At 49.6% G+C, this 27,430-nt stretch overlaps 1 protein-coding gene across 1 annotated transcript; it reads left to right on the forward strand.

Annotated features, from left to right (window-relative positions):
- The first annotated feature begins 239 nt into the window (after positions 1-239).
- Positions 240-26,159, forward strand: Twz (BTB/POZ domain-containing protein twz). Its single transcript, XM_076892495.1, has 5 exons — positions 240-535; positions 16,155-16,238; positions 16,654-16,857; positions 24,268-24,473; positions 25,347-26,159. Exons 2-5 carry the CDS (start codon positions 16,210-16,212, stop codon positions 25,853-25,855), a joined length of 948 nt encoding a protein of 315 aa, XP_076748610.1. The 5' UTR covers positions 240-535; positions 16,155-16,209; the 3' UTR covers positions 25,856-26,159.
- The last annotated feature ends 1,271 nt before the right edge of the window (positions 26,160-27,430 follow it).

The raw sequence follows: 27,430 nt of genomic DNA on the forward strand, positions 1-27,430 counted from the left end.
CAATTGACACACGGTGGAGTGGGGTGACCTCGGGGGTTGAAGAGGACTGCAAGCTCGAGGCGCTTAACGAAACGCCGGCAGTTCTCGTAGGGAAAAGGCGTCGCTAGAGGGAGAAGAGTGGGACGTCGGTGCAGCGTAGCTGGCGGTGGGGTAGCGTCGACGACGATGGTGGTGGCGACGACGACGGCGGCGGCAGCGGCGGCGGCAGCAGCAGCGGCGATGGTGGTGGAAGTAGCGCGAACGCCGTGATACCGGCGAAGACACTTCAGTCCCATTAAAGCTGCGGTGGCGCGCGGCTCGCGCTCGTTTTACCCCTCAGAAGAAGACACGTGAACCGTGACCACGTGGAACCGAGTGCGTGACACACGAGGCAGAGCTTCCCGCGCGAAAGCTCCACGGTGGCTCGCCGGAAGTGTTGAGTTTTTTTGTTCTTTCTTTTTCCTCGAGAAAGTAAGAGGAGTTCGGGGGATTTTCTTTAAGTCGACGCCGTGGACGCGAGAACAACCGTCAACCTGGAGCCCACGTGTCAGAAACGGTTAGTGGTGATACATATATTCGTTCATTTCTTTCCTTCGTGACGCGCTATGTACGAAAGACGAACGACGTCAGTTTTCTGTAGCTTCGTCGCTGTTGGTATTCTTAAATCGTTATCCAAGTATCGTCGAAAAAGAGGGATGCTTCCTGCAAAAATGTACTTCGAGTGGAAAGTGTCGTATTGAAAGCAGTAGTTGGATGTGACTAGATTTCAATGAGAACTGTTTAAGAGTAGAGTAAAGTTCCTAGACGATATCGCCTCGTTGAAAATTATAATTTCGCCATCCTAATATCAGGCCTCGAAGAGGTGTATATGAAATCTAGACGAACGCATCGAGGCTATTAGACATGCAAGACAGCATTCGTTCCCTCGCGATTTATCTAATTAGCCGATTTACTTTCACACTGATTGCACGGCAATTAGCCGATGAACAGTTTATCGCACGCCTAGAAACGGTCCGCAGATAACAGGCAAGACTCGCCTCTCTCCTCATCAACGATCAACTTAATAATCGCTTAACGAGGCTGTAAAAAAACGCGGGCTCGGTAAAATCTCATGCAATTCCGTGGCTTTCACGAGCGCGGAACCTTTTCTCATTTTTCTCAAGAACCGCGCGCGAAACGTAATCGAATTGCGACAGAGAACCGAGACAATCGAGACCGGGAAGCCATTCCTCGTTCCGCTTTCTTCGGACTCTCTGTCGAAATATCTCGTGACCGATGCATGCCCGTCCATGCGCTACCAATTAAGCCTCCAGGAAGCTGTCGAAACACGAAATGTCCCCGTAATGACAGGCTCACACTCGAAATGACAGTCGAGTCGAATCGATCACGGCTCTACGCGTGGCAAAAGACATTTAAACATCGACATTCCTCCGCTCGATTACACCTATTCGCCGTGCCGATCCGATCCGAGCGGCGACGTACGCGCGCAATTACGCGAGGACGCACGCACCGAAAGTGTAAAAAAGACGATCCGGACCGGCGGGATGACGACCTCGCCGGCTCGATCCGGTGGGGAAGAAAGAGAGGAAGAAAAAAAAGAACGCGCGTAATCGATTTGCAATATTTGAACCGCTCACTTACAGTGGAGGGCACCGATGCCGGAGCACCTACGGCACAATGAAATTGCTCAATCCGCAGGCTGCATTCCGGCGTCATCGAACAATGCTTATGATCAATTATGCACCACGCGCTCCCCGCCGCCGTGACATATCGCGCCGCGTCGCACGGAATCCGCTTTCGAGAGCTAATGCAGTTCGAGAGTAACTCGAGACACGCGGGGGCCTTATATAAGCCGAGCGGTGGTTTAACGTGGTCGTTTTCAGTTCTGCCTCCACTTCTTTTTTTACGGATTATCTAGCTTGACCAGGGGGCGGGGGTGATATAAGAAGATTGAAAATAGCTTTTGACTCTCATTTTTTTACAGGATTGTCGAATACGATACTTTTCTGGGGATTGCGAAGAAATTGGGTGCTGATGCATTTTGATACTTTTTACGAAGGTGTTTACTCAGGTAGATATTTTAACGAGTCCAACAGTGTTCCAATGGCTTATAATCGAAAGTCGGAATTTGTGAAATTTAATAAGATAGGTTGTTTATGACCAATGGATGTAGTCAAGTAGCATCTGATAATTGAAACCATGGAAGGAATGTTTAATTCTAACTTGCATCCTCGATAAATGTCGAACGTTAATTTCCCGTGAAGGCACATCATAATTCTCGAAATCCGACAACATTCTACTCACCGCTGCCTGCTCACGAAACGTAGCTAAGAATAAATCATCCAGTTCCACCACCTTTTCCAAGGAACTTTCGTATTTCACTTTTCCTCCGTGTCAGCCACGCAATCCAGGTATTCCAATGAAGAAAACGCGCGCGAAAAGAGGCGGCAAAGAAGAAGGGAACACGTCCGAACCTTCTCGTGATCGACACGAATTTACGAGAGCCCGGACGACGGCAAGCTCTTAAGTTTTCTCGCGTGAGAGTCCACTCTCAGAGTTATGGGGGACACGATCGAAACGTATCGAGGCCCAAACGTCGCTCTGAAATCTGCCTGCGGTGCGACAAACTATGAACGAACACGTTCCAGTTCGTTAAGACGCGTTGCTATCCGAAATAATTACCAGCCCGTCATTCCAGCGACGTGCACGATTCGTGACAAAGCGACGTAACGGTCCGCGTGGAAGCCCACGCAATCGCGCGATGGAAACACGTTCAACCTCGAAACCGTGGCGGAAAATGACGGACCGGGCACCGCGATTTATCTTCCACCGTGCGACGTGTTTTCCATGTCAAACTGCGCTTGTCCCTTTATCGACGTCCATTAATTCAGCCGCCGATCCACGGACCCGAGCGTTGTTAACTCGACATTTTTCGTTTCGCTCGTTCCATGCGATTAATTCCCAACCGATAGATCGATCGATGGGGGTTGCTACTTTTCTGCGAAGATCCGGTTAGCCCGTGGCGAGGCTCGCATCGGTCACGAGACGGACGATCCCGATCTCGAGCAACTTTCAATTACCCTCGGATCGTTACTTTGTACTCTGAATTCCGCGATGATGATATAACGTCACGTTTAATCTCGACAATTGATCGTTGCACGCACGCGAATCGAGAGCTACAAGTACCCGCGGAACGATTAGAAGGATGGATTTCTGCTAATGCACCGGAGATAGATATCCGTTACCTTTAAATAAGCATCGATTATATTTAACGCTTACGATGTCGGTTTATTCGCGTTCGGAGCGGTTTGCAAACGGGAACTCGCGGTCCACTCGCGGTCGATTTCTCCTCTTTGCTCGCCCCCTCTCGGCAATCCACGTGGATCCTTTTCCATCGACGCATCCTCGATCTCGCCCACCTTTCGCGTCTACCTACGTCCACCTCTGCTCGCGGTACGTAAACCGGGAAGAAAAGCAGAGAGGCAGGGACGCGAGCCGTGGAAAAACTAACAAAGTCGTGCACAAAGAACGGCGACAGACCACGGACAAAGGGCGAGGGATAGGATGTAACGAGCGGAACACGCGTCACGTATTGGATTTCCGTGGGATGTTCAGCTTTTGGAAAAATCGCGTCTGAAATTCCGGGCGGGTCGTTCGACGCCGCGGAATCGGGAAATACAAGAGAGATAACGGGCGGCGCGACGGGTGGAAAAGTTTTCAAGCCGTTTACCGGCTAGCTAGCCAGCCAGCTAGTCGTCGCGCATACGTGGTACGCGGATAGATACGCGCGCACACGTGCACACGGGCTGATAGCAAAAGGAGGTGCAGGAGGAGACGGACGGGGGTGGAACAGCACCCGCCAGCATTTCAGAGAACGGATGTGGAAGGGATATGGACTCTGTGGAAATTGTGCTGGGGTAGGAAAACGGGGGTTGGAAACTGACCCGAGGGATCGCCCGGGGCGCAGACGAGCTCCGCAGTTGCCGTAATTAGAACCGAGCGCCCCGGGCGCTTAGCCGACGGCTGACGAGTCTCCTGCGGACCGAAATTATTCATGAAGCCGCGCCACCCACGGCGAAATTTTTCCGTAAATATTTTCCCTTGTCCGAGATATCGGGCCTGTGCGATCCGTGAACGCGTGCGCGCGGATACCATTGTCGAGCGATCGTCGTGCTAACCGTGGAAGGACATTAGCTTTTTCCTTCTATTTTTTTCGTTCCTTTTTCTCTTTGTTTTCTTTAGAGGGAGATCCGTCGCGTACTCGCGAAGGGGTCGAAACGCTGCGGCCATGTTTGTTTAATTGGACGCGCAGAGTTTTCAAGCTTCTCGTACGGAGTGTGCTTTTTTACGGGGTGATTTTTAATAGTTTTCTTTTCATCGACTGAGGAAAATTAGAGTTGCGAAATAAAAATAATAATACTAGCTATTAACGTAAGAGCACTCGCGATAGTTTTACCTTCGGACTCAGGCGTAATCCCTAAGAAAGAAACTTCGATACGTATTAGTACGTTCATACTATGTTCGACGATTATAATCGAGCAGATCTCAATCATTGATACCGTATCGAAGTAACTTTTCGTTATGTCCATCAGGTATCGCGATCGAGCTCTCTGGCTTGTTTCAGATTTTAATGTAACATGTACTCGTTATCGAGGTTGATAACTTAAAAACGAGGTCCAGTTAGAAACCACGCCTGTTTATCATCAACGATTATCATCTGACTCTCCGCTAATCGACAAAAATACGACTTGTACCGATCAAATTAACTAGATCCACTTAATAAATCAATTACGAGTTTAATTACGGTGGAGAGAGAGTCATGTACTCACTTGTGACTTACTTATCGATTAATCTTCCTCGGACAAGCATTAGAGCGGTGTTGCAGTAACGAGGCGGATTACAAAACGCGCAAGTTCTACCCGACAATGCGCAATTCCATCGACGACACTTCGCCAAAACGACGAAATCGCAACGCGGCATTCTACGCGCTCCATTCGATCGATTAATTACTAACAGCCGCGTCCCTCGCCTCCAACTCTCCTCTCTCGAACTCTGATCGATCTCCTCGAAAGCTCTGTACGCTCGAAACGCAATTCGTAATCGAACGATCATCTAGAATCGCGAAACTCCGTTTCGCAACTGTCTCGCGTGCGAATCGATCTCGCAGGGAAAACGAGATCCGCCGCAGAATCGGACGAAGCGACGAGGCGAACTCTACGCGAGGCGATGCACAGAAGAGTCGAGCGGATGCCACGGGGAACACGGCAGCTGATATATACACGGGGGACTTTTCGAAACGCGTAAAACGCGAGAACCGTGTCGCAACGGAGCAGCAGCACGTTGCGCCGCGTGGAATTCCAATCCCCGCAGCGCGCCGCGTCTCGGTCAGAGTTTCCGTCTCGTAGGGTAAGTAGGTGAGTAAGCGGTGGGACTAGGCGAGGATGAAATGGAGCAAGACATGCATTGGCGCGTGTCGGGAGTGCCCTCCTCGGCCTGAACCGCGGGCCTGTTCACGGGCCTTATACGTGGCCCAGCCGTTCGCCCTGCCTCCGCGAGAATGCCTCGCGTCGAGTGGCGTAAGTAACGACGCGTGCAAAACCGCCGCGTATGTAGATACCAGCCGCGCAACGCTGCCACGACGTATCGCCACCAGGCACACCGAACACGACCAACCGGGAGATTTACACCGCGACTCCGGCATCGGCGCGCCAGCCGCGATCCTTTCCAGCCTCTCTCGTATCCTGCCGCGTGCCCTGGCCAGAGGGAGGGAGACGCGTTCTTAGACCGGTGAAATATAGAAAAATCGCGTGGACGGATTTACTCGACGATAAACGGCAAGGCGAGGCGAGGGTTCGTTGCTCGTGACAAGCGTTTAGGTGGCTCGACCGTGTACCAAACGCTGGGACACGCGAGAACGAGATCATCCCGTGACAGAGTTATGTACGATTTCGGCGATAAAGTGGATCGCCCACGGGCGCGTTCGTGTACGAGACGCGTTTCCTGAAAGGATCGTGTTGGATCGCTTTTTAAGGACGTTACGGAGGCACGCTTCGTTCGTCGCGCGGTATAATTGCACGACATTAAGGGGCTGCACGCTGAGGGATTAGATAGGAGATCGTACGGCTAAGATTCTAAAGTACGAGAAGCTGATTTCATGCTCTCTGCCATTCAGATTCGGAATCTAGTGGACGTCGAGACAGTTGAAGAACTTATCTGAACTGGAGTCGATCGACACGACGATCCGCGTGCATACGTTAACGCTTCGATAGCACTCGACGCGACTCCAATTTGTAAAATAACAGAGCAGAATGCGGGACACCTGTTCGATATTCTTAAGACGTGTAATCGAGCGAGGATACGCGATCGCGTACGGCCGTTTAAGCAAATACAGATGGAACACGCGTTCGGTACATCGCGGCGGGCAAGGATTCCCGGGGACAAGGCGGGCACCGAGTCGCGGAAAGATTTATATCGCGGTTGGTTTACGCTCGTGGTTACGCGCTTGCCGTCGCTCGATGGAAAAATATAGAATACCGCCAGGAATTTATTCGCCGATAAAAGGGACTCCTCGTAGGCGATGCGACCAGTTAGGATCCCGCGGGGCGAAAAATCGCGCGGAGCCGCGAATAAATTCCTCGTCGTTCGATAAACGTTGACGCGATTAAATTTGTAAGACACACCGAGCGCGCGCGGAATGGAATGGCGCGAATCTGACGAACGTTTAGAGGTTTTCGATGGGCAATCGAGGCTTGTTGGAATCGCCGCCGATTACGAAAGATTAATGTAACGCTGCATAAACGTTGATTGCGAACGGATAGTCACCGTTAGACAGTCACGCTTTAATTATCAACTAGTTGCGATGTCTGCTGCGCGAATGGCCGTTGCAAAATACAGCGTTAAACTCGAATGGATCCCGAATACATAGGTATATCGAGCAGATCGTTTTCACGCGCGAGATTCAACTACCTGTCTGTTACGATTCGTTGAAAGTTGTGTAATTTGTTTTATGGCGTACGGTTAGTCGATTATTAGAACTACTTTGATCGATAACGGGCACGCAGTTAAAGAGTAATGGCCGTATTACCGGCTAACTAGCTCTGGCTACGCTGCCTGTGAAACTTAAGCATAATTATTGGCTGCGTTTTTGCGCCATCGTTCAGCGAACCTCTTTCGATACGAGATCAATTTTTTGTCGCTAGAAAAATTTATTTTTAAACAGCGAAAAAATGAGCAACCGGCCCATAACCCAACCCATCGATCGCAGATAACCGCTGAAAGCAATTAAACGCAAAATCGAAACAACCACTCTAGATTAATCACTCTAATGCGTTCTCCGAGAGAATCCATTTTACATGCATGTGCGCGTGGAGTAAAATCAACATCGATTCGCAGGCTGACGCTTTCACGCGTCGAAGAAAGAAAGTGTACCCACGAACGTCTTCGAGCCCTCTTAATAGGCAGAACGATCGGTCACCGACACTGGCTACCCCTCTGTGATGTATCGTAGCTTAATTGAAGCTCCTCTAAACGAGAATTAAGCGACAAGCGGTCGCGTATATTCCGAAAGGACGAGCGGGACTACGTGCCAGGCCGTGGCATCGATAAATTTCAGGCTACCTACGTAAGTGTTCGTGGTAACTGCGAGCGCAAGCCAAACCGGTCGGCACGCGCTTCAACCATCCGCTATTGAAGCGCCGTGTGCGTGCACCAAAAAAGAGGAGAGAAAAAAAAGAGCCACTCGCTTCGTTCCTCCTCTTCTTCTCCCATTTTTTCCCCTCTTTCTCTTTATACCTTTTTACCTCGTGCCCAGCTTTCCGCCCTTCGTCTTCCTGCCGTCGACCATTTTCTTTTTCTTCGCCCTTTTTCTCGTTCGCGCAACTGTACACGGGTAATCGCCGGGACAATGAACACGCGTCCCTTCGTCTCTTTCGCATTACACCTCCGGTGACATTGCCTCCTTCTGTCGCGTTTAACTTTTTTCGTCGCGTTCACCATTCGTGACGCGCGCCGTGCCATCGACGTCTCGACTTTGCCGCCTCCGAGCGGCACCCCTTTGAACGCGACGCGTGGAATTCGCGCGCTCACCCTCTGTGGCACTCTCTGATAAATGGAACGCTTTCAATTTTATTTCGGCTCCGATATTATGAATTACACACTTTGCTGATATGCTGAGGAAATATTCGTAACAGTTTATGGATTCTGTTTAATATTCTTTCGATGAAATTTTTAGTGTAACTCCACGCCACAAATCTCTCCAAAAGCTAAAGCAATCTGCTCGTCATAAAACTCTGCAATCATCGAGTAAAGACGCTTCAGCTCGATCACCCCTCTAAAGATACACCGTTTCGCATCTTCTACCCTTAAACTCCTCGAGAGCCAACCATCGTCCTTTATGAACGGTACGCTTCCCCTCCCTTGCTCCTTTTCCTTCATCCTCATCTTTATTACATCACGTTCTTCTGGCGTGTGCACGCGGCGAGCTAAGAAGCCCTCATCTATCTCGCGAGACCACGGACGCTTATTAAACCCCGTAATAACTACCGTGCCATTCCCCGGACGATCTTCAATCAGCGAATCCGACGAGTCACTCGCACGCTGGCGGATGTGGGTCAGCGCGAAAGCTCGCTAAGAGGAAGCGGTCTGTCAGTCAAGGACGCTCTTCGACGGACGTCCTCGCGCGGATCGCAAAAATCGCGACAGCCAAGGGATCGCTCGTGGTAGGACGCACGTTGGGTGGTCTCCCTCCGGTATTCGCGGTCGTCGTGCTCGATTTTGCGCGATCGTCGATCTAATTTCCCGTGGCACATGAATTACCAACGACGTTCATCCAGGATATTGCGTTACGGAAACGCGTCACCTTGCATCTCGCTTCAACCTCCTCGTTCTTTTCTTTCTTCGCTCGTCCGAGCGCTGCCTCTTCTCTCCCTTAATTTAGCAACCAGTGTTCCACATGGACGAAAATGAATGCAAGAGTTATTACTTCTTTCTTCTTACTCTTGTATCTAGAATACATCTCGAGAGGTTATTCCCTCGAGATTAATCGTTTTTAGCTCCTCCGCTGGACAGAAGCCGGGCAACGGTTTCTTTGCGAGATCTTTATTTCTGAAACCGTGAAATGAATGATTTCACGGTGAAACCACTGTGTTCCATATAAGTTGCATTATCGAACAACTGGTTTTCTCTAGAAAAGCGATTCTTGGCTCGAAAGTATATATTATTTGAAGATTAAAATGTTATTATGATTTTTCTACTTTTCTCTCGTATTCCATACTTTTTTTCTTTTCTCTAATCCCGTTTCTCTTTTTTGCACGCTGCGAAGTCTACGTCATTCCACGTTTTCACGTGGCAGCGTAAAGTAGCTGCTCGATCCATCGTAAACCCGATTCCCCAATCGGCTCGGACGAAAGTTGATAAAAGTTAAGGTGTCGAGCTGTCGCCGTTATCCAATCGCAATAAACGCCAGAATATTATAGCCTCGCTGCTCCCCTCGCGTCTGAAATCCACTTCCTAACAATTTTATTAAGATAAACTCGACTCGTTACCATCCGGGGACCAATAAATCATCAGGAGAGAAATTCGCCTGCGCCCGGCCAACAGGATACGAACGATCCTTTCGTCGTCGTTTTATCGTCGAGAACTGGCTTCTGCGGCTACGTGATTCGATTAATCGAATTCAATCCGCCGTCCGCGTTCCGGGACGCGCGGCAATTCCATCGGAGAGGTTCGAACGGGAGCTGCGGAACGCGCGTAAAAAGCGAGGATCGCGGTCGTTTTCACGCGTCGTCGAGCCTGGTTGGAGGCGTGTAAAACACGAACGATCCAATCGTCGTTGTTCCAGTTCTCGCGGCCAGCTACAAGCCGCGAAGTCCCAGGAATTGGTGAACGGAAGCGACCGCGAGGATACGTGACGGATTAGCAGGAGTGGCTGCCGCGAGTTCGACGTAGAGAAAGGGTCATCACGATTAATTCCTCTTCCAAAAGATGCTTACGACTGTGGGGGCGTCGAGTGGAGGGTCGTTAACGTCTTCCCTGTCGTTTCCCTTTGTCGATCAGTCGCGTGGCTCGTCCTGAAAATTTATGGCCCTGCGAAATGCCAGCCGCGTGGAATTACAGGGGAACGCGGCGAATGGATTTCGTGGCTGAACGAAATAATCTCGCTCGACGCACGAGGCAAGCTTGCGCCACGTTTGAAAACCGATTGCGAGGGACGATTAAAGGTGACGTAAATGCTGTGTGGTTAACGTAATTGCGTTTTGTCTGAACGTCTTTTACGGCTCGTCGAAGACGCCAGGCATTGTTTCACGAAGATTTAGTAAGACTAATGAAGCTGTGATCACACGCCGCGCCTGGAGCACGTTTTCGTGAGAGATATTCGAAATTAGAGAAGACAGTTCCTAATTTTCTTATCATATTTCAAGAGACGATACGTGAATTGTTTTTTTTTTCTAGGAAAAATCGATTTTATAAAAAGCTATAAATTCAATGCTGAGGAATCGATGGGATTAAACATCGATGGAAGTCCAAAGAAGGAATACACCAGCCGCGAGTATTTGCAACGCCAAGTTCACAGACGGATTTCATGGTCGTGCTTTACGACTGCGAATGGCTGATAAAACACGCTAATGATCGACAGCTGTGTACATCCAATAATGCTAATATGCCTTCTCCAACTCCCGTGGAGAATGAAGAAATCGCATAATGATGTACGAATTATATTACCCGTCGATTTGTCACTAATTAAACTCGAGTGCACCATTGTACGGTACGACGACGATTGTCCCCCCGTCATCGAGCAGAATCAGCAATGAAAGAACCGTGATTTAGAATGTGTTTTCGTTGGTAACGACACCACACTTGGTACCATCGGGTACACACACTCACGATAAACAAGGCATCGCATTTATTAAAAGCAATACGGAATGAGAAACAAGTTTCGAGCAAGCTTAAACTAGAATCGGACGAGATAACGAAATGTGATGTTGGGTAGATCTTCGAGATTTGAAGCGAAAGACTGTAAATGTCACGAGAATAAGTGTGAAATGAACTTTAGACACCTGAACAAGTAGTCTGGGCCGGATAAATACAATTGTTTGTATAACTGAATCCAGGTCTACGCGCTCTGCGAGGCTGCACCTTAATGGATAATTCCTCTAAAAATCTCTTACAATCGATGGGACATAAAATGCAAAACCGAGTAGTGGTCACCGTGTGTTAGACAATACTGCGAGCATCTGCATACTGCGCGGCTCTCGAGAAACGGCGAATGACTCGTTACAACCGTCTCCCTCGTCCAATTTACATTTCCTCTTTAATCACGACCTCTCGAGAGCGAACACGATTTCACTTGGAACTAAAAGCAAAAAAGAAACGCTTCCCGTGGTGGCCTCGTCGAAAAGAGAAGTCCCAACTTCTGGTAGCGACGTCGCCCGGGGCGTTTAAAATAATACTATTCGCGAACGAAAATGAGGCATTTTCGAATTTGCATTCGCAATCGCCCGGGGCCATCGATGTCCTCAGCGTTCTTGGAACAAGTACGAGCCGACTCGGCTCGATTTCTTGTAGAATTGGCCCCCGCGACGAGCTGGATCGCGGCCACGGCTGGAACGCGTAACCCGCAGCTAGGCCATCGAGTTTCCTGAATTTATCAATTTTTATACGACGAATACGGGAGTGCGACGGTGACCCTGAAACAGCGTACAAATTCTCCTCTAGCTAGAGTTAACTTTGCTCTTTGGTGTAATGAACGCGTCGAACATCTTAGTCATCAATATCTTAGGGCGCAAATTACAACCCCTAAATATTTCGATGGCTACAACTAAGTTGATATTGTCCGCGCAAAGATACCAACATAAGCAATTATTTCAACGCGAATGCACGCGCATTGTTCCCCCCTTTTTTAATTCCATACCTCCTATATTCGATCGATACTACGCCACAAATAATTATCGTGATGCCGTTGCTGCTACCGGGATACGAAAACGTGTTCGAAAATACCGTTTCATTCGAAATATTATTCAGAGACGACCGCGCCGGTGACTGGCGATCGTAATGAAATCACGTAATGGAAATCCACCGCCACAGTCGAATTAATACGTGTATTGTATATGATTTTATCAATTTACGTCGAAGCTGCCGGCCCCATTATTCCTCACCCCCGCCCTTAAAAAAAAAATACACGCGCGCGTACCATCGCGTTCGATTCTTCGACGACGGATAGCGAATTGCAATTACCACGAAACTCTCGTACGAAAACATTACGCGTTTCATACGCTACGCACTCGTATAGGTAATGCTCGTAATTTCTTCCGCTGGCTCGGGAACGCCTCGAGCGACTCGAGAAAAAAGTAATCAACGCTCTTCGTCGAGGTTTCCGTGAAAGAGAGAAAAAATAAACCCTCCTCCCCTCTCCTCCTACCCAAAAAAAAGGACGAAAAGAAAATTCGTTTCCGCAATAATCCACGGCGCTTTCGATACGGATAGGATCCATTGGGAGGATTTTCACGTGCAACGACGCGCTTTGCGGAAACGCATTGCTCGATCGGCCGACAACAGGCGAATTTGCATGCGACGATACCCGGAGGGCGTTACGACGTCCACGCAAACTTGCCAGCAGACTTCTAGTTTGCGACGTCGTACACGCGCTGAGGACACGCGCGTGTCCTCGGAACGTGTTAGACCCCTTCTCGTCGGTGCCTCGGGCGACGCTCATCTTGGCACACGTGCATGCAGCTGGTCACTTCGAACAGGCTGCCGCGGTTCTGCACACAACTGTTGCCCGGAACACGACGCAAAACGGCCACGACGATCTTTTCGTAATAAGATCGCGCCGTTCTTCCTGTACACCGCGCGGTCTGCTCGAGACCCTCCGATTCTACTTCCGCGTGCGCCTTTCTCGTTACTATGGGACACTTGGGGCAGTTGCTAGGCATAAATCACCGTAGAAATTTCAGATTAAATTAATTGATCGAGTTTTATCATTTTTACCATTTTCCCGTATCGCTCGTGCTTCTTACAGTTATTCTCTAGGTTCGTGTAGTCTGAACGCTGTCAACTAATGCTACTCGCACGGTCTCTTCTTAGTAATGAAACTCTCCGTTTTTTTCGCGATTTCTAATTTTATTACGCAAGGAAATGCTACTCGTATAAATACTTTCTCACTTCCTGTGCACCGCGAATGATACGTATCGTCTAGGCGCTTTAATGCGTCCTTTAACAAATACCCTCCGGGTACGTATTCATTATCCTAATGTACGGCTGTGGTCTACGTTTGTATGCATATTGATGAGCGGCGCATTTAGACCACACGTTCCACGCGGATGGATCTTTTTTTTTTCTGCGATGCAAGGCGCCAACTCGACGGGGCAGCTGTTACTGGAATCGTTTGCTCGCGATGCTCTTTCACTTTCTCCGGCTAGCTCTGCCCCTTTTTGTTCTCAATTTATCGCGAGTCCACCGGTAGAACGCTAACTAACCTAATGGAATAAGATCCTTGTACATTTTACCCTTGTAGAACTGAGTGATATTACAATCTAGGGGCTAGTGTCGCAACAGTGGAAGCCACTTACTTCTTTTTATTGGCAGTGTAATGTGGTTGGAGCGCCAGTGGTTAATTACACCTACACTAGTAGTTTACATCGATAGAATCTACATATGCTGATCGATCGCCCAGAGGCATTCAAAGGTTGGTCGTCGTTGCGTTTATTGCGACTAATCTTCTTCGAATCGCGATAATCCCGCCACACGCGAAATAACCCGATACCTTTTGAACGGAAATGTATAATCAACGAAACGAGGCGTCCTATCAGCACCTAAGAAGCCAACTTCTTCAAAACCACCCCCGCAAGTTCTCCGCTCGGCGGACGCATCATCGCCCCCATTTTCAAACTCTTTCCCTACAGCGTCAATTAAAGTACAGGGCAACCGCGTGGAAACAGACAAACAACCAACACCATACGTTCGTCCGTTATTCCACATTCATAAACGTCTGCGGCGCGAGACTGTCGATCGACGCCTTGGGCGTCGAGCACAGCCGTTGTTGTCGCTGCCCTCCACCGAGCCGTCCATCTCTCGCTTTCTCTCTATCCACCGTGTTCAACTCGCGACGACCGCAGCCGCAACCGACGCGACGACGACGAGGGGACGCGGATCGCTCGGCGACCTCCTCTCGGAGCGACGAAGAGGACGACGCGCTGCTGCATCGCGTTCCGCGTGGTCCCCGCGGCGATCCGCCGCAGCGCATGCTGGTACATCGCGGCGAAGAGAAGAAGAAGAAGAACAAGAAGGAGGAAGAGGAGGAGGAGGAGGAGAAGAAGAAGAAGAAGAAGAAGAAGAAGAAGAAGAAGAAGAAGACGAAGGAGACGGCGGGTGGAGGCGGTGGAAGAGGAAGAGAAGGACGAGATGGAAGACGCTGGAGGAGGAGAAAAGAGAAAACCAGTCCCCTTGGCCTTACCTCCGTCCCCATCGACGTCGCAGGAAACTCCGGCTCGCGGCACTGAAAATAAATATCGCCGCGACGACGACCAGAACCTTCTTTCCTTCTCGAGTTTCGTGGCCGATGGTACTTCGGGGCCCTCGGTTCTTTAATACCCCCACGTTACACGGCCACGTATTTATTGGTGTTTATACGGCGGAGGTTAACGTTACCGAGCGGCGTAATGATTTATGCCGTCGAGGGCGAGCTGGACTCGCGGTCTCGGTCCTGCGAGCAAGGCGAATACGGACGGAGTCGGGTCTGCGCGCGGTTGATTTAAGGTTACCGTAGCCTTGACGCGATCGTTTTCATGGATTTCGTGCATTTCTATCGTGGGAAGGGTTTCGTAATATTATCATCTGTGCAAACACCGCGTTGTAATTTCTAATTTCGTTTCCAGCTCTGTTGTTCCCCGATTTCATGTTAGACGTTCATGATAGCTAACTATACTTTCGACGCCCCTTTCTGCGAGCTCTATTAACACCTCGTAACTTTGCACACGAAAGACTTTGTTGCGCTTCCATTAAAAAAGATGCACCCAAAGAACCAACCACTACCCCTTGTACTCCTCGTCCACGTCGTACTCGATATTCTATACGAAAGCGTGCGCCAAAATCCGAAACGGAAGGATTGTGACGAACAGGAGGTACCTTTTGAACAAAGCGATAGGACCGCGATGTGTACACAGGTTGGAAATGAGTCTGGGCAGACTCTTCCAAGCGTCCCGACCACTTTACTCGCTCGTCGGACCGTAGCTCGTTAAATATTGTTCTCTCGTTAATTGCCTTATTAATACATATGAAAACGGGCAGCTTCGAGTGGTTACGCGACGGTGGCAGGTACGTGGCGTACCCGGTCGAAAACAATGCCGGACTAAATCAGCCTTATCGTCGTCTCGAGACCGACCGTGAGGATCGATAAATTAAGTCGAGCCGCGGTTGAAATCGCGCGACCTCGTTACAGGGGAAAGTCCCGCGCTAATGTCAGCGTCTGCGCGCCGTTTTGACTTCTAAATGGCGGCCATAAGCGCGGCAGCGCGGCTGCGAGGGTAGCTAATGCTCGTTCACTTCTCTCAACTTCTTACTGCCGCTCTTTGGATAGCCCAGACGAATCGTTTGGAAAATTTCTATCGACGATTCGTAAACTGATAACTCGTGTTCGTAGAGCCATGCCACTCTGTTTGCGATAACCAGAAGAAGGTAAGAATGTAGTTGCGGGCGGTGTGTTTTCACCGCTGGCTTTTGGATTCGTGAGTAGGACGACGGTAGCCGTGGAAAGCCGTGCCGGAATTTAAAGAGGAAAAGAGATACGGAATAGTACAGGGTACGGCGAAAAAGAAGAGGGAAACGGTGATACTGATACCTCGCCGGAGAAAGCTGGCTGAAACATGTTACTACCACGTAACATATGTAAACGATATGTTTTGAAGTTCGTTTTTCCGACTTGCTGCTGAATATGCTAGCTATAGTTTTCAATTTTCTGTTTGGAAATCAGGTTTTCACCGCGGAAACGAATGTTTGGAATGATTCTCTGGATTTTGGTAAAGATATTGACACTGTTTATGGGGAATTGTTACTGATGATAAGGTGTATAATCCGTAGAAGATGGTAATAACTGGATGATCGAATGAAACTTAGTTGAATAGAAAGAATAAACATGCTTACTCTTGCCAGCAGGATTACATTTCGTGGACTTTTGATTGCAGACGGAAATGTGAGGCCGACGGAAAGGAGGCGAAGGCGGAGCTGGCACAACGCAATATGTTCCCTAGCGCTCAAATTAAAATGAGGTAAACAGAACCACGTTCAAGTTGTATACTCTTAAAGAGCTGGGTTTAATACAGTGTAGAGGATCGAGAAAATGATACACTCACCTTGGTGCGACTGAAATTCTTCGGTCGTGCGTAAGCCTCAACAATTGATCGCGGCATATGGCATTACAAAGCCCTATAAATCATAACAACGGTTATATCTTTTTTTCATTGTACTAATAAGTCAATTTATAAGCAACACCAGCACCGATAACGGCTACAAAAAGTATACTTACACGGTTGCTACAAAATAGCTTAACTTCCGTATCGCACTTTTTTTATTTATATACTTTCGACGAAGCGTGCATAGAAATATTGACGCGCGAAGACTTCGACGCCTCGTAGAGAAGGAACAGGGCCTGATGGTGGCTAATGTCGAAAGTATCTTTGTCAGATTGCTGTCGCCAAGCAGTTCGCCGGCCACGTCGCCCACAATGTCGAATTCCTCCTCGCCGACGCCACCGACGCCGGCTGCACCGGCTTACAACCAAAAAATGACCGGAATACCCTGCGTGGCGGCCGCTTCCAGGTACACGGCGCCGGTCCACATCGACGTAGGTGGCACGATATACACGTCCTCGCTCGAAACGCTGACCAAGTAAGTGCACGCACCCTTTGCCCACCTGAAACAGAAACGTCTCGCGTTAGAACGATCGAGCAGACAAGACTCAACGATCCCATAACGAGTCGTATCATTTTTACTCCTCTCGAAATCGACGACAAGTCGCGAGAATGTTGGAACTATTTCGTGGAAAGTTCGTCGTGCACGCGATCCACGAAGGAGTGCGCGCGGTTGTCGTTCTAATTTATTACGCGCTGAAAAGTGAAACCTGCGATAATGAATGCGCGACAGAGACTTTTGCGTACGATCGAAACGGCCGAGGCATTCCAACGGGAAAGTTGAAATCGACATTCGCGCGTCGCTGGTCATTAGAATCTCGTGCATAGGAGAGCGAACGCTCGGATACGATCCTTTTCTAGCTCTGCTTGAAATTCGACTTCGCAGCCGCGCCGTTTCCTCTCGATCGGTGGCCATTTTGCTGCGAGCGCGAACACTCGGTCCTCGCGGCCCGTGCAATTTCTTCGCGGGATAGTAGAAAGGGAGCGTGATGTCCGGATCGCGGAAACGTGACCATCGACAACGCTCCAGGATGCTCGTAGCAGGCAATATCTCGGTGAACATATCGCTCGCAATCAGGCACACCGTTACCATGCACGACAGTGTCCAAAGGCTATTTGCGATCTGCCCGTGCACTCTATGCATAAAACAGACGTAACGCGAACGCCCAACCGCGCTTCGCACCTTCCGTCGATTTTCAGCCACGCGAGTAATCCTCTACATCCATTTCGAGACGGTTCTGTCCACGACACGCAACCCCTCGATCGTAGAGCGCGTCTTATCGACGCGTTTCAGACCACGTCGGTTCGTTGACCACCAATTACGTACAAAGGACGCGCAACTAAACCTCGTCGAGACTGGAAACGTAATAAATTACCAGTGACGCGGGACCGCGAAATCAATCATGTTCGACGTTAATAAATTTCGACCGGCGATAGACGCGTCGCGCGCTTTTCCGGTTCGACTCTCTCGAGGTAACGTCGAACGCGTAGCACAGTGCGCCAGTGGAACGTCGTCGACGACGCGGTTACGGATCGTGTGCCTGTCCAACGACGATATTCATGCCGATGCTCGTTACGAGTGACCGTCTTAGCAGGCTAACTAACCTGGACGTGGATGGATATCCCCGTAGCCCTCGCTCGACTAACAGAATCGTTAAGAGAGTAGTCTTGCGCGCGGCGGCGGAGGACCACGCGTGGAAACCCGAAGAATTCGCCGGAAAGTTAATTCTAATTGACGAGCGATGGCGGATGTCATCGTTAACCGAGTAAGTGGAACTCGAGGATCGTTTCCAATCCAGAACACGGACGAGCACGGGAGGATTTACGAGTGGGTCCCGTTAGGCGTGCCGATCCCTCGAAACAATGGGTTTCGCGGCATACACGGGCGGAGAGTTGCGCGTAGAAATCGCCGGATGATCGTTCGTTAACGATCCGCCCACGCGTACGCGTGATATTTCAATTCCGCTCGTGACTTAGAAAACAGCTTGGCATTAGGATCGATTAATCCGCGTCGATCGTTTCACCTCCGATTTATCGGCCGCGCGTGTATCAATTACGCGGTAATAGTTGTTAATAAAATGTTACGTAGCGGGAGATCGAGGCGCTGGCTCGGCGAGTGTCAAGGGGAGATGCGTGAGCGGAGATCCAGGCGGATAAAACTGGACTTTGCTCGTGTCGCGTCGGTAGGAACGCGGTTAATCGAGCCAGCGAAGCGTGGGTCCGTTTCCAATCGATCCCCGGTCAGACCCGTATCGTTCGGTCGGATTTTAATCGGCGGGAACGCTGGGAGCGACGGCAATCGACAAGTAAGGATAAGCGTCGCGACGTGACGCGCGAGAAACGGGTGAAAAGAGCCCTGGAGAACCGGGGCCGCGGGGGCCGTGGATATGTCGCGGAGAACCGCCTCGAACGACCGCTCCGCCGTCACGCTCGATTGCGCCTTCCACCCTCATTACACCAACGGTCGACCTTATTGTTTTGTCGAAAGTGCAGGCCGAGATTACTGTCCGCTCGATCGTATCGGACACGGCCGGAGAGAATGTGAGATATTCGAACGACAAGGTCTGTTGGAGGCTGCGCGACGTTCGCGCCACTATGTTACACGCGTTACGCTTTCTTTCGCGGCTCTCCCAGCACTTTTACCGTAACGCCACTTCGACGAGAAGTTTGTTTAACGCGAGCTAACGGTAAGAAACCAATACTGTTCGCCTCTCTCGTCGGAATGAGATCGATAAAAAGAAAATAGAGGAATTCCTTTTTAGCGTTGAACCTTGCAAGAGCGGCTCGAGTCACTTCCTGGTCCCAGTCATCGCATGCATTTTACATACAGCCGCGACGCAAAAAACCCCACCAGCGAAAGGCGGTAAGAGTCGCGATCGTTTCAGCGCCCGGTGCATTGTATGATAAGTAAGTTACACCTTTCACCTATTAGACGCAGGGCAAATCGCACCTGAAACGCCAGCTGCAATTTCATTCAACGCCGTCACTGGCTCGAGACTGGCTACGGTTACAGGGAAAAAATTAGATAGTTGCTTAGCTAATCGTTGGAAATATCGTTAATTAGAAATTTGCATACGATCGTAAATCTGCGGGAATTCCGAACGAATTCCTTGCAAGGAATAAGGAGTCATTGGTTCGATAACGAGGGGCAACGTGAGTAACGCCGTCGATAGCGATCGAACAAAAGCGACATTGGAAACCGCGAAAAGAAGCCCCACCTTCCCCGTTTCCTCGTGTTACTCGCGAAATTGATTTACGCCAGCTAAATCATCGTCGACGTGTAACGGCATCGGTGAAGATCGCATCGAAGATAGTCGTTTCTCAACCCGGGACACCGACCCGGGATTTATACGCCGCACTTCGAGAAACGAGCGACAATGGACAGCCATAATAATAATGATCGCGATGGTGGATAGATAAGAGGACAACCGCGAGTTACTTCGCGGAGAAATATCCTCGAAACCTCGCTGGGAGTAGCCATTAAATCAAACCTTACGGAAATCAGCGGAAAAATGAATACGCGAGTACTTAACTCTCCCTCCCTCTTTCTCTTTCTCCCTGTTACAGCGTTTCGAGTCTCGAATGCGTCGACTTTAATCGAACGGTAATTAAATGCAACGAAAACATAAGAGATCTTCGCTATTTCCATTAAACTATATAAAATTCGGTTCAAGACTCGTACGACTACCGAAACTCTTCTACAAAATCAAACGTGTCCTCCATTAAATAAATCACCGAACGTAACGTAAACCCGTTCGTATTTCCCTTCCATTGTTACGCAGCATTACGTTCACCCTTTAGACGTTCGTTTCTATAGCAAAAGCTAGCTCGCGTAAATAGAGAAAGACTAGGTTTCCCGTCCAGCCGTGGTTCAACTCGAAAACATCCATTTCTCGCACAACGCGACCCTAAACGGAACTCCGTGTATATTAACCAGCTTTTCAAGCGGTTCTATTCCGAGATTAATCTTCCATGGGGGGCCCAGGCGTCGTTTCCAGCCGGACATTTTCAGAAATGACGTAACTACCGATCGTTAGTATGCGCTTCCGGTATCACGTAATCCCTAAAACATCGTTCATCATCCTGCCGGAGCTGAGAGCCCTGGCCGAAGACTTAGCAATGCCCCCGGGCGATCGCACGGCGATCCAGCTAGTCCTCGTTTCCTCGCCCTTTAGGCCAGCCGCGTTCAACGCGTACAATTTGCCCAACTCTGACAAAGCGATTTCGTATTGGTCGATGGTACCCAGTACCGACACACAAGCGCACGGCCACGTACATGCGATCCCTTGCATTCCATTGTCGCTCGCATGCACCGAACAACGGCGTATATATTATGCATCGCTTATACCAGCGCGCACCACTCCGCGGAATTGTCGAGCAGAGGCAAGGCTCAGCTGGGACAAAGAATGCGAAACAATTTTATAAGCCGTCGATTGTAACCAGAGAAAAATAAACTTTTGTTCGAGGGAGCGTGGACAATGATCGTCGCGGTGTTCGATCAGGCGCCAACAAAGATAGATTTAAATTAGCGAGCGACGGACGGAAAAACCGTGAACCGTTCATTCTCGGTAGATTTCGCGAAAATGGTGCCGCTTTGTGACTCTACGGAATACGTTACCATTGACTGGGCACGGTAAAATCGAGAGAAAGAAGAAAGTTGGCGAGAACAAAGTGGTGTAAGCAGACCGAGTGTAAGCTGAAAAAAGATGGCAACAATTTTGTAGCCACGATTTGGGTAGCCTGTTCACGCATCTACATAATCGCAGTCGGAGCTGGTCGACGGTGGTTCTGGTCGCGCACACGCGCGCTCGCGAGTTACATCGTACCCGTCCGTGTGTTCGCCAAAAGCAGAGCAGGAATCTGAGTGATGTGAGCCGATCGTTTAGCGTTTTCCCATAGCGAGCGGATCTGACCCGGGATCGGACCTCGGTCAGCCTCGGTGGGCCCAAGAGATCGCCCGGGGTAATCACGGCGCTCGTCCTCCGCCTCTGGTACCGTTTCCTCCCCCGCGCGCCCACCCCTTCTGCGCCAGGATCCCCACAAACAACGCGTTCCTTAGCCTGCGAGCACATACATCCTCCTCCCCACCGCCCTTTCGCTTCTCGTTCGTGGTTTCTCGCCTTTTTTCATCTCTCAACGCCGCTCGGCTCCGCTATCCACCACCATCGGCTTCACCTTTGTTTCTTCCACTCTTCGTCATCGTCTTGTTCATCTTTGGGTTCTGGTCTGGCCTTTGCCAAGTCACGGCTGTCTATTGTACGATGCACGAACGAATCGACTCAATTTATTGGAACGAGGATTTCGATAAATTCCTTCGCACTTTTCGGTCGAAATTCAGTCACGTTCGAGGCGTTCGATCGGTAGTTTCGTCGTGGCAGGACGAACGTTAAACTAATATCCGATGTTTTTTCGCGGCGGGAAATTTGTGGCGGAGGATTCGCAGAATTTTCATTTCCTCGACCAGGCAGCAGCAGCAGCAGCAGCAGCAGCAGCCTTCTCGTCCTTCGCTCTCGACTTTCGCGGCACCGACGAAAAGAGCGAAACAGCGCGAGAGGGAAGAAAAAGGGGCAGAGAGATCCTTTCTCTCTCTCTCTCTCAGCTTGTATAGGTATATACAGGTACGGCGTCGTACCTACCCCGCGGTATCTTCCCTTTCTCTCTTCCACGTTGAAGTCAGATCGCCCACGGGCCTCCACCAGGCCGTCGTTATTATATGTTATCGCCGTGGAAGGTATGGGAATCGGCCCGAGGGGGCCACGGATACCTACGCCGGTATTTCCCCCTCGTTGTGCCATAACGCACCATCGAGGTACACGAAGAACCGACTCCGCGGCTCTTGTTCCCTTTCCCCCAACCCTCTCTCTCTCTTTCTCTCTCACTCACTCTCTCTCTATCTTTACCCCCGCTGTCTCGCTCCTCGTGCTCGTTCTCCCGGCGTCCTTCGTCTTTAGCGCGCTCGTCCTCCTGCATCCCTCTCTCCTCCTTTTTTCCAGGGCACTCGTCTATTATATGCTAAATTGCGAGGCGACCTTCGGCTGTGCACGCAGACCGCGTCGGCTGTTATCGAAAAACGCGACGAACCCTCTCCTTGGTACCAAATGACACGATCCCCGGTGGTTCAAGGGGTTGGACGAAGCTACGAGTGCATTGAAAATTGACTCGTTCCTTCGTTCCTCGTGCGGTTCGACTCTTCTCTCTTTCGTAGGCTTCTGATCCTCTCTATTCACGCGAGAGTAATCAACTTTCTCTGCGTGTACAATAGTTTTCGCTCTTGCTCGAACGTAATCATGTAGAAAGCAATAACTACCATACAGCGGCATCAATCGCACGACTAAGTATCGGGTGCGGTACACGGGTACGTAATGAGACGCACGGGCAATCCGTTGTTGCATCTAGATATACATAATCCCCAGACTCGCGTAGGAACGTAACAAAGAGACTAGCTGGCACACGACGCAACGTGAGACGCGTTCGAAAATGTCACAGCCGCTTTCTAAAGTCGAGCCAGAAAAGGTGGCACGATTCGAAGGCGGCCGTCCACGCGTATGCGGTACCCGCATCCCTCGTCGATACGCGCTCGCTGTCCTGTCATCGCCAGAATCAGCTTCCTTAATCCCTCTCTCCCTTCTCCATTTTTTTTTTTTTTTTTCATCTACACCCGATCGAACATTCCTGCTCCAGCCGCGTTTCTCTTAAATCCACCATCAGCGGTCATCATTTCCTCGTCCCGGACGATCCAGAAGGCGTTCCTTCCGGCAGCTTTCACAAAAATGATAGCCGCCGCGTTTACTCTCCTCCGGCAGTGGTAACCGCGATGAAGAGACGAAACACGAGGCTGCCGGTGATGATAATCGATCCACGCTCGCCACGAGATTAAGCGATCGAAATCGCGATCGGTAATAAGCGAGCAACCCTTCAGAGATGTTTCAACAGATCGTATCTCTCTGTCTCGCTTCGTAAATTCATTTCGATGATTTATCCTTCGGTTAATGTGCAGCGATCGATTTATCGATCGTTGACGACTTTTTTAAAACGTAGAAAACATAATCATGTGGTATCACTTGTTAGCGAGATAGATATTCAGGTACCGAGCTTATGCGCAATGTACACCAAGAGTATACGTCGATTGAAAATCCTTCGTCCAAGTTTGCAGCTTGCTTCAGAACGCACGTTCCTCTCGAAACCGCCACTTTTCTTCCACACGATCGCACTCCGTTCTCTAAAGGAATTTCCATTACATTTTCATTAACCCACTGCGAAGTAACGGGTACCCTTTAGTTAGCGGCGCGTCGAACCATGACAAAACGCCGCCATTTACGGCGTAACGTTAATCGATCCACCGTATTAACGGTCAAATTAACGTCGAATCGAGAGAGGTGCCAAGAGAGCTCCAGCCGGGGAACAGCTGCGACTTCGGACGCTGCGCTTACCCCCTAACTTGGAGCGATCCTGGCAGGTGATCGGGATATCGGCACCTGCCTCGTCTCGACGAGACCTCGTCAATGCGAAAGCGTAATTTATGTGTCGCCGCTCGTGAACCGCGCCGCAAAAACACGTACCCCACCTCGAGTAAACAGTTTGACGATTTATCAGCCGGATCGATCGAAGAGATTTAAACGAGAAGGAAAAGAACCGCGGGCAGGTACAAGCTTACGAATGAAATCATATTTGCGAACCTCGAAGATATTGAAAGATGGAAAGTGGATGATTGCAGTGAGCCTTGAATTTGGTCCACCAATAATGGAAATTAGATAGATAGATCGCAGACCTTTACGAAATACAAATTCTAGGGGGAGATTGTTGATTGAGCTATATGATAATTACATTACAAACTCGATTGATACAGAGTTCCGTTAACCAAAATGGACGTCTCTCGTTTGTATTTCAGGTATCCAGAATCAAGATTAGCAAAGTTATTCAACGGCAGCATCCCCATCGTGCTGGACTCCCTGAAACAGCACTACTTCATCGATAGGGACGGGGGCATGTTCAGGCACATCCTGAATTTCATGAGAAACTCCCGTCTACTGATTCCGGACAACTTCGCCGATCTGGATCTGTTGCTAGAAGAGGCGCGTTACTTCGACATCGCGCGTAAGAGAAACTCACGTACCATCGATCGCGAGATCCCGCGATACGGTTTAATTCCATGCGATTAAGTCCCCTTAAAGGCTGGTAATCGTCCGACAAGACCAACGAGCCGTACCGTTAAGTTTGAACAAGAAGAAAGTATTTAAATTCGCAACAGCCGGCCACAGTACTTTAATCTCGCGGAAAAAATCGCCACCGTTTGTCGTACATCGGACGGACGGCTTCCTTTGGCTTCCGTAATAAGCTACGGGGCGCGGAGGGATCCAGGAGATCATGGTTCGCTGTCGATAAATCATGTTATCTGCCCGGCAGAATCTCCCCGCGGATCATTTTTCCTGCCATTAACCACTAACACCAGCAGCGCGCAAAGTTCGCATAATGTTGCATTAAAACGGCGATATCTTGATGAGCGAGAGCCACAGCGAAAGCACGGGGCCCCGCTAGGTCCCAATGGCGCGCGGTATCGCTCGATCGTGATCACGTCTCCGTTTCGAATGCATGCAAATAGAAGCTCGATAATATTTTAATTGATATTCAAGAATTCGATGGCCGGATAAAAAGGAAAAGAAACCGATTTCCACGGAAGATTCTCTCTCGAGTGTCTGCTTAAATGGTTAATGCAGAATTTCAACCCTTAAATACCACGCGAGTCAACCATCTGCTTTCACATGCGCGTTAATCTGAACGAAAACGCGTTAGTTCTCTTTAGCTAATCAAAAGTACGAAGACGCTTGCGGTACATTCATACATCAGTGAATTTTTATTACACGACGTTAACTATTCTTGGGAAAATAAATTTTTCAAACGGTCCAACCATAAATACCATACATCAGATTTACAACCCCCAATTGATCGTATCTTTATCCTCCATTGCAGCCATGTGCAGGCAACTGGAGCAAATGAAGAAGGAGCGCATAAAGAACGGTTCCACGACAACAACGACGCTGTCCACCTCGTCCCCCAGTCCACCGCCCAGTAACCAACTAGGAAGCCGTGGTACCGGCTGCACAACGGTCCCATGCAACCGAGACCCAGAAAAAATCCGGCCCAACGACGGGAACTGTAACTACGAGTGCGTCGCCCTTCACGTCAGTCCAGATCTAGGCGAGAGGGTGATGCTGTCCGGTGGTCGAGCGTTACTGGACGAGGTGTTCCCGGAAACGACTCAGGCGGTGATCGACGCGCGTTCCGGCGTCGCCTGGCACCAGCAGGACACACGGCACGTGATCAGGTTCCCGTTGAACGGCTACTGCAAGCTGAACTCTGTGCAGGCCATCACCAGGCTGTTGAACGCGGGGTTCCGCGTGGTGGCCAGCAACGGCGGCGGTGTCGAGGGTCAGCAATTCTCGGAGTACCTGTTCGTCAGACAGGCCGTCAACACCTGACGGAGCACCGCGCACCAGCGCAAGACTAGCTCGAGGACGGTACGTTGCCTTCAACGTGACCAGGACCTCGAGTGAGCTGTCCAGGGGAACTCTTCAAGACTGCGCCACGAACGATGCATCATCCGAGCGTCCTGGCGAACGGAGGCACCGCGGCGTTTCGGCTGTTGCTGTAACGCGTCGAGATATCGTAATCGTACCGTTGATTCTTCGTTTCGGGTGGCACGGGGACGACGAGTACGTCGAGGGAGCGTGCGTTTTCGAGCGGCAGGGCAGCTCCTGAAATTTTTCCAATTTGTTAGTTTCTTTTTTTGTCGCAATTTCATATTGAACGAGGAATGTACGTATATAGCAAATTGAAAATTTCTTTTCGCAATTGTTTTCCGTGTTCTGTGATATATCGAATTTCGTTAACACTTTTGCTATCGTAGACCGAGTATCTTGCGGATTAAGCGAGATATCTCGTTGTCCTTAGTAGCGAAAGTACGGTTTCAGGGAGCTGTGAAATACTAAGCTACCGGGGGAGGTTTATCGTTTGTAACGTCGGCTCGAATTGAACATTTTCAGTTAGAGAAACTCGACCGTGCACGACGTAGGGGGAATTACAACCGGCACCGGCCTGTAATTCCTGATTACGGGAATTACCGTTAAAATCGTTTCAATATCCTTACGAAAATTTGGCTGAGAAACATAATCATCGCGATTACGCGTCGTCGAACGGTATCATCACGCACGCTCGTGACCCACTTATATGCATATAAGTACGTCGGGTGCGCCGCTCCTTTACTTTGCTCTTATTTAATAAGGTGTACCTATATGTATTTAAATGCCATACTAATTACTGTAAATACCGCGAATAAACGTGTATCTATATCTACATAGGTATCATATAAATATAAATATTCTATGTACTTATAAATAATTGCCGACACTCTAGGATGAGGAACATTCGACAACGAAATAACTCGCGTTGATCTCATCGGCTCAAGCTGTGTTTCTAATTAATAAATTACTACAAAGAACAAGCTTCGAACGTGGGAGAAACGAATGAACGAATGTAACAACAGAAAGGAAAAGAAGAGAGGAAAAGAGATGAGGATGTTCTGAAATACGGTTCTCCTGGTTCGAAGGTTGGCCGAAGTCCGCTTTACCGACTGTCCCGGTTATTAACGTGTTCTAATCTTCAATAAGACACTTGCTACGATAACTACCGTTCCGATTGATTTAATAAAATGTTTATTACTTGAAATCGTGGGAACAATGACCACGAATATATTTAATCAACCACCCGAATCAGGTCCCTCTCTACCACCTGGAATCGCCATTAAAGTTTCAGGTCGGTCGATCGTACGCGACACAATGGAAAAAAATCGAAATCGTAATGAGACGCGAGCAACTGAGTTTCAGCTGCGGTCTCGAGAGAAAAAAATAAAACCGGCTTGTACAACCGGACGGGATGAAATCATTAACGTGACAATGCGGTATTACGTGCCCTGGAAATTGCATAGCCGTGTTACTTGCCGCGCAATATCCGCTTTCGACTTTTTCACCCGATTGGTAGCAACTCGACCATTGACA

The sequence above is a fragment of the Xylocopa sonorina genome, chromosome 1 (assembly GCF_050948175.1).
Source record: "Xylocopa sonorina isolate GNS202 chromosome 1, iyXylSono1_principal, whole genome shotgun sequence".
NCBI classification, from domain to species: Eukaryota; Metazoa; Arthropoda; class Insecta; order Hymenoptera; family Apidae; genus Xylocopa; species Xylocopa sonorina.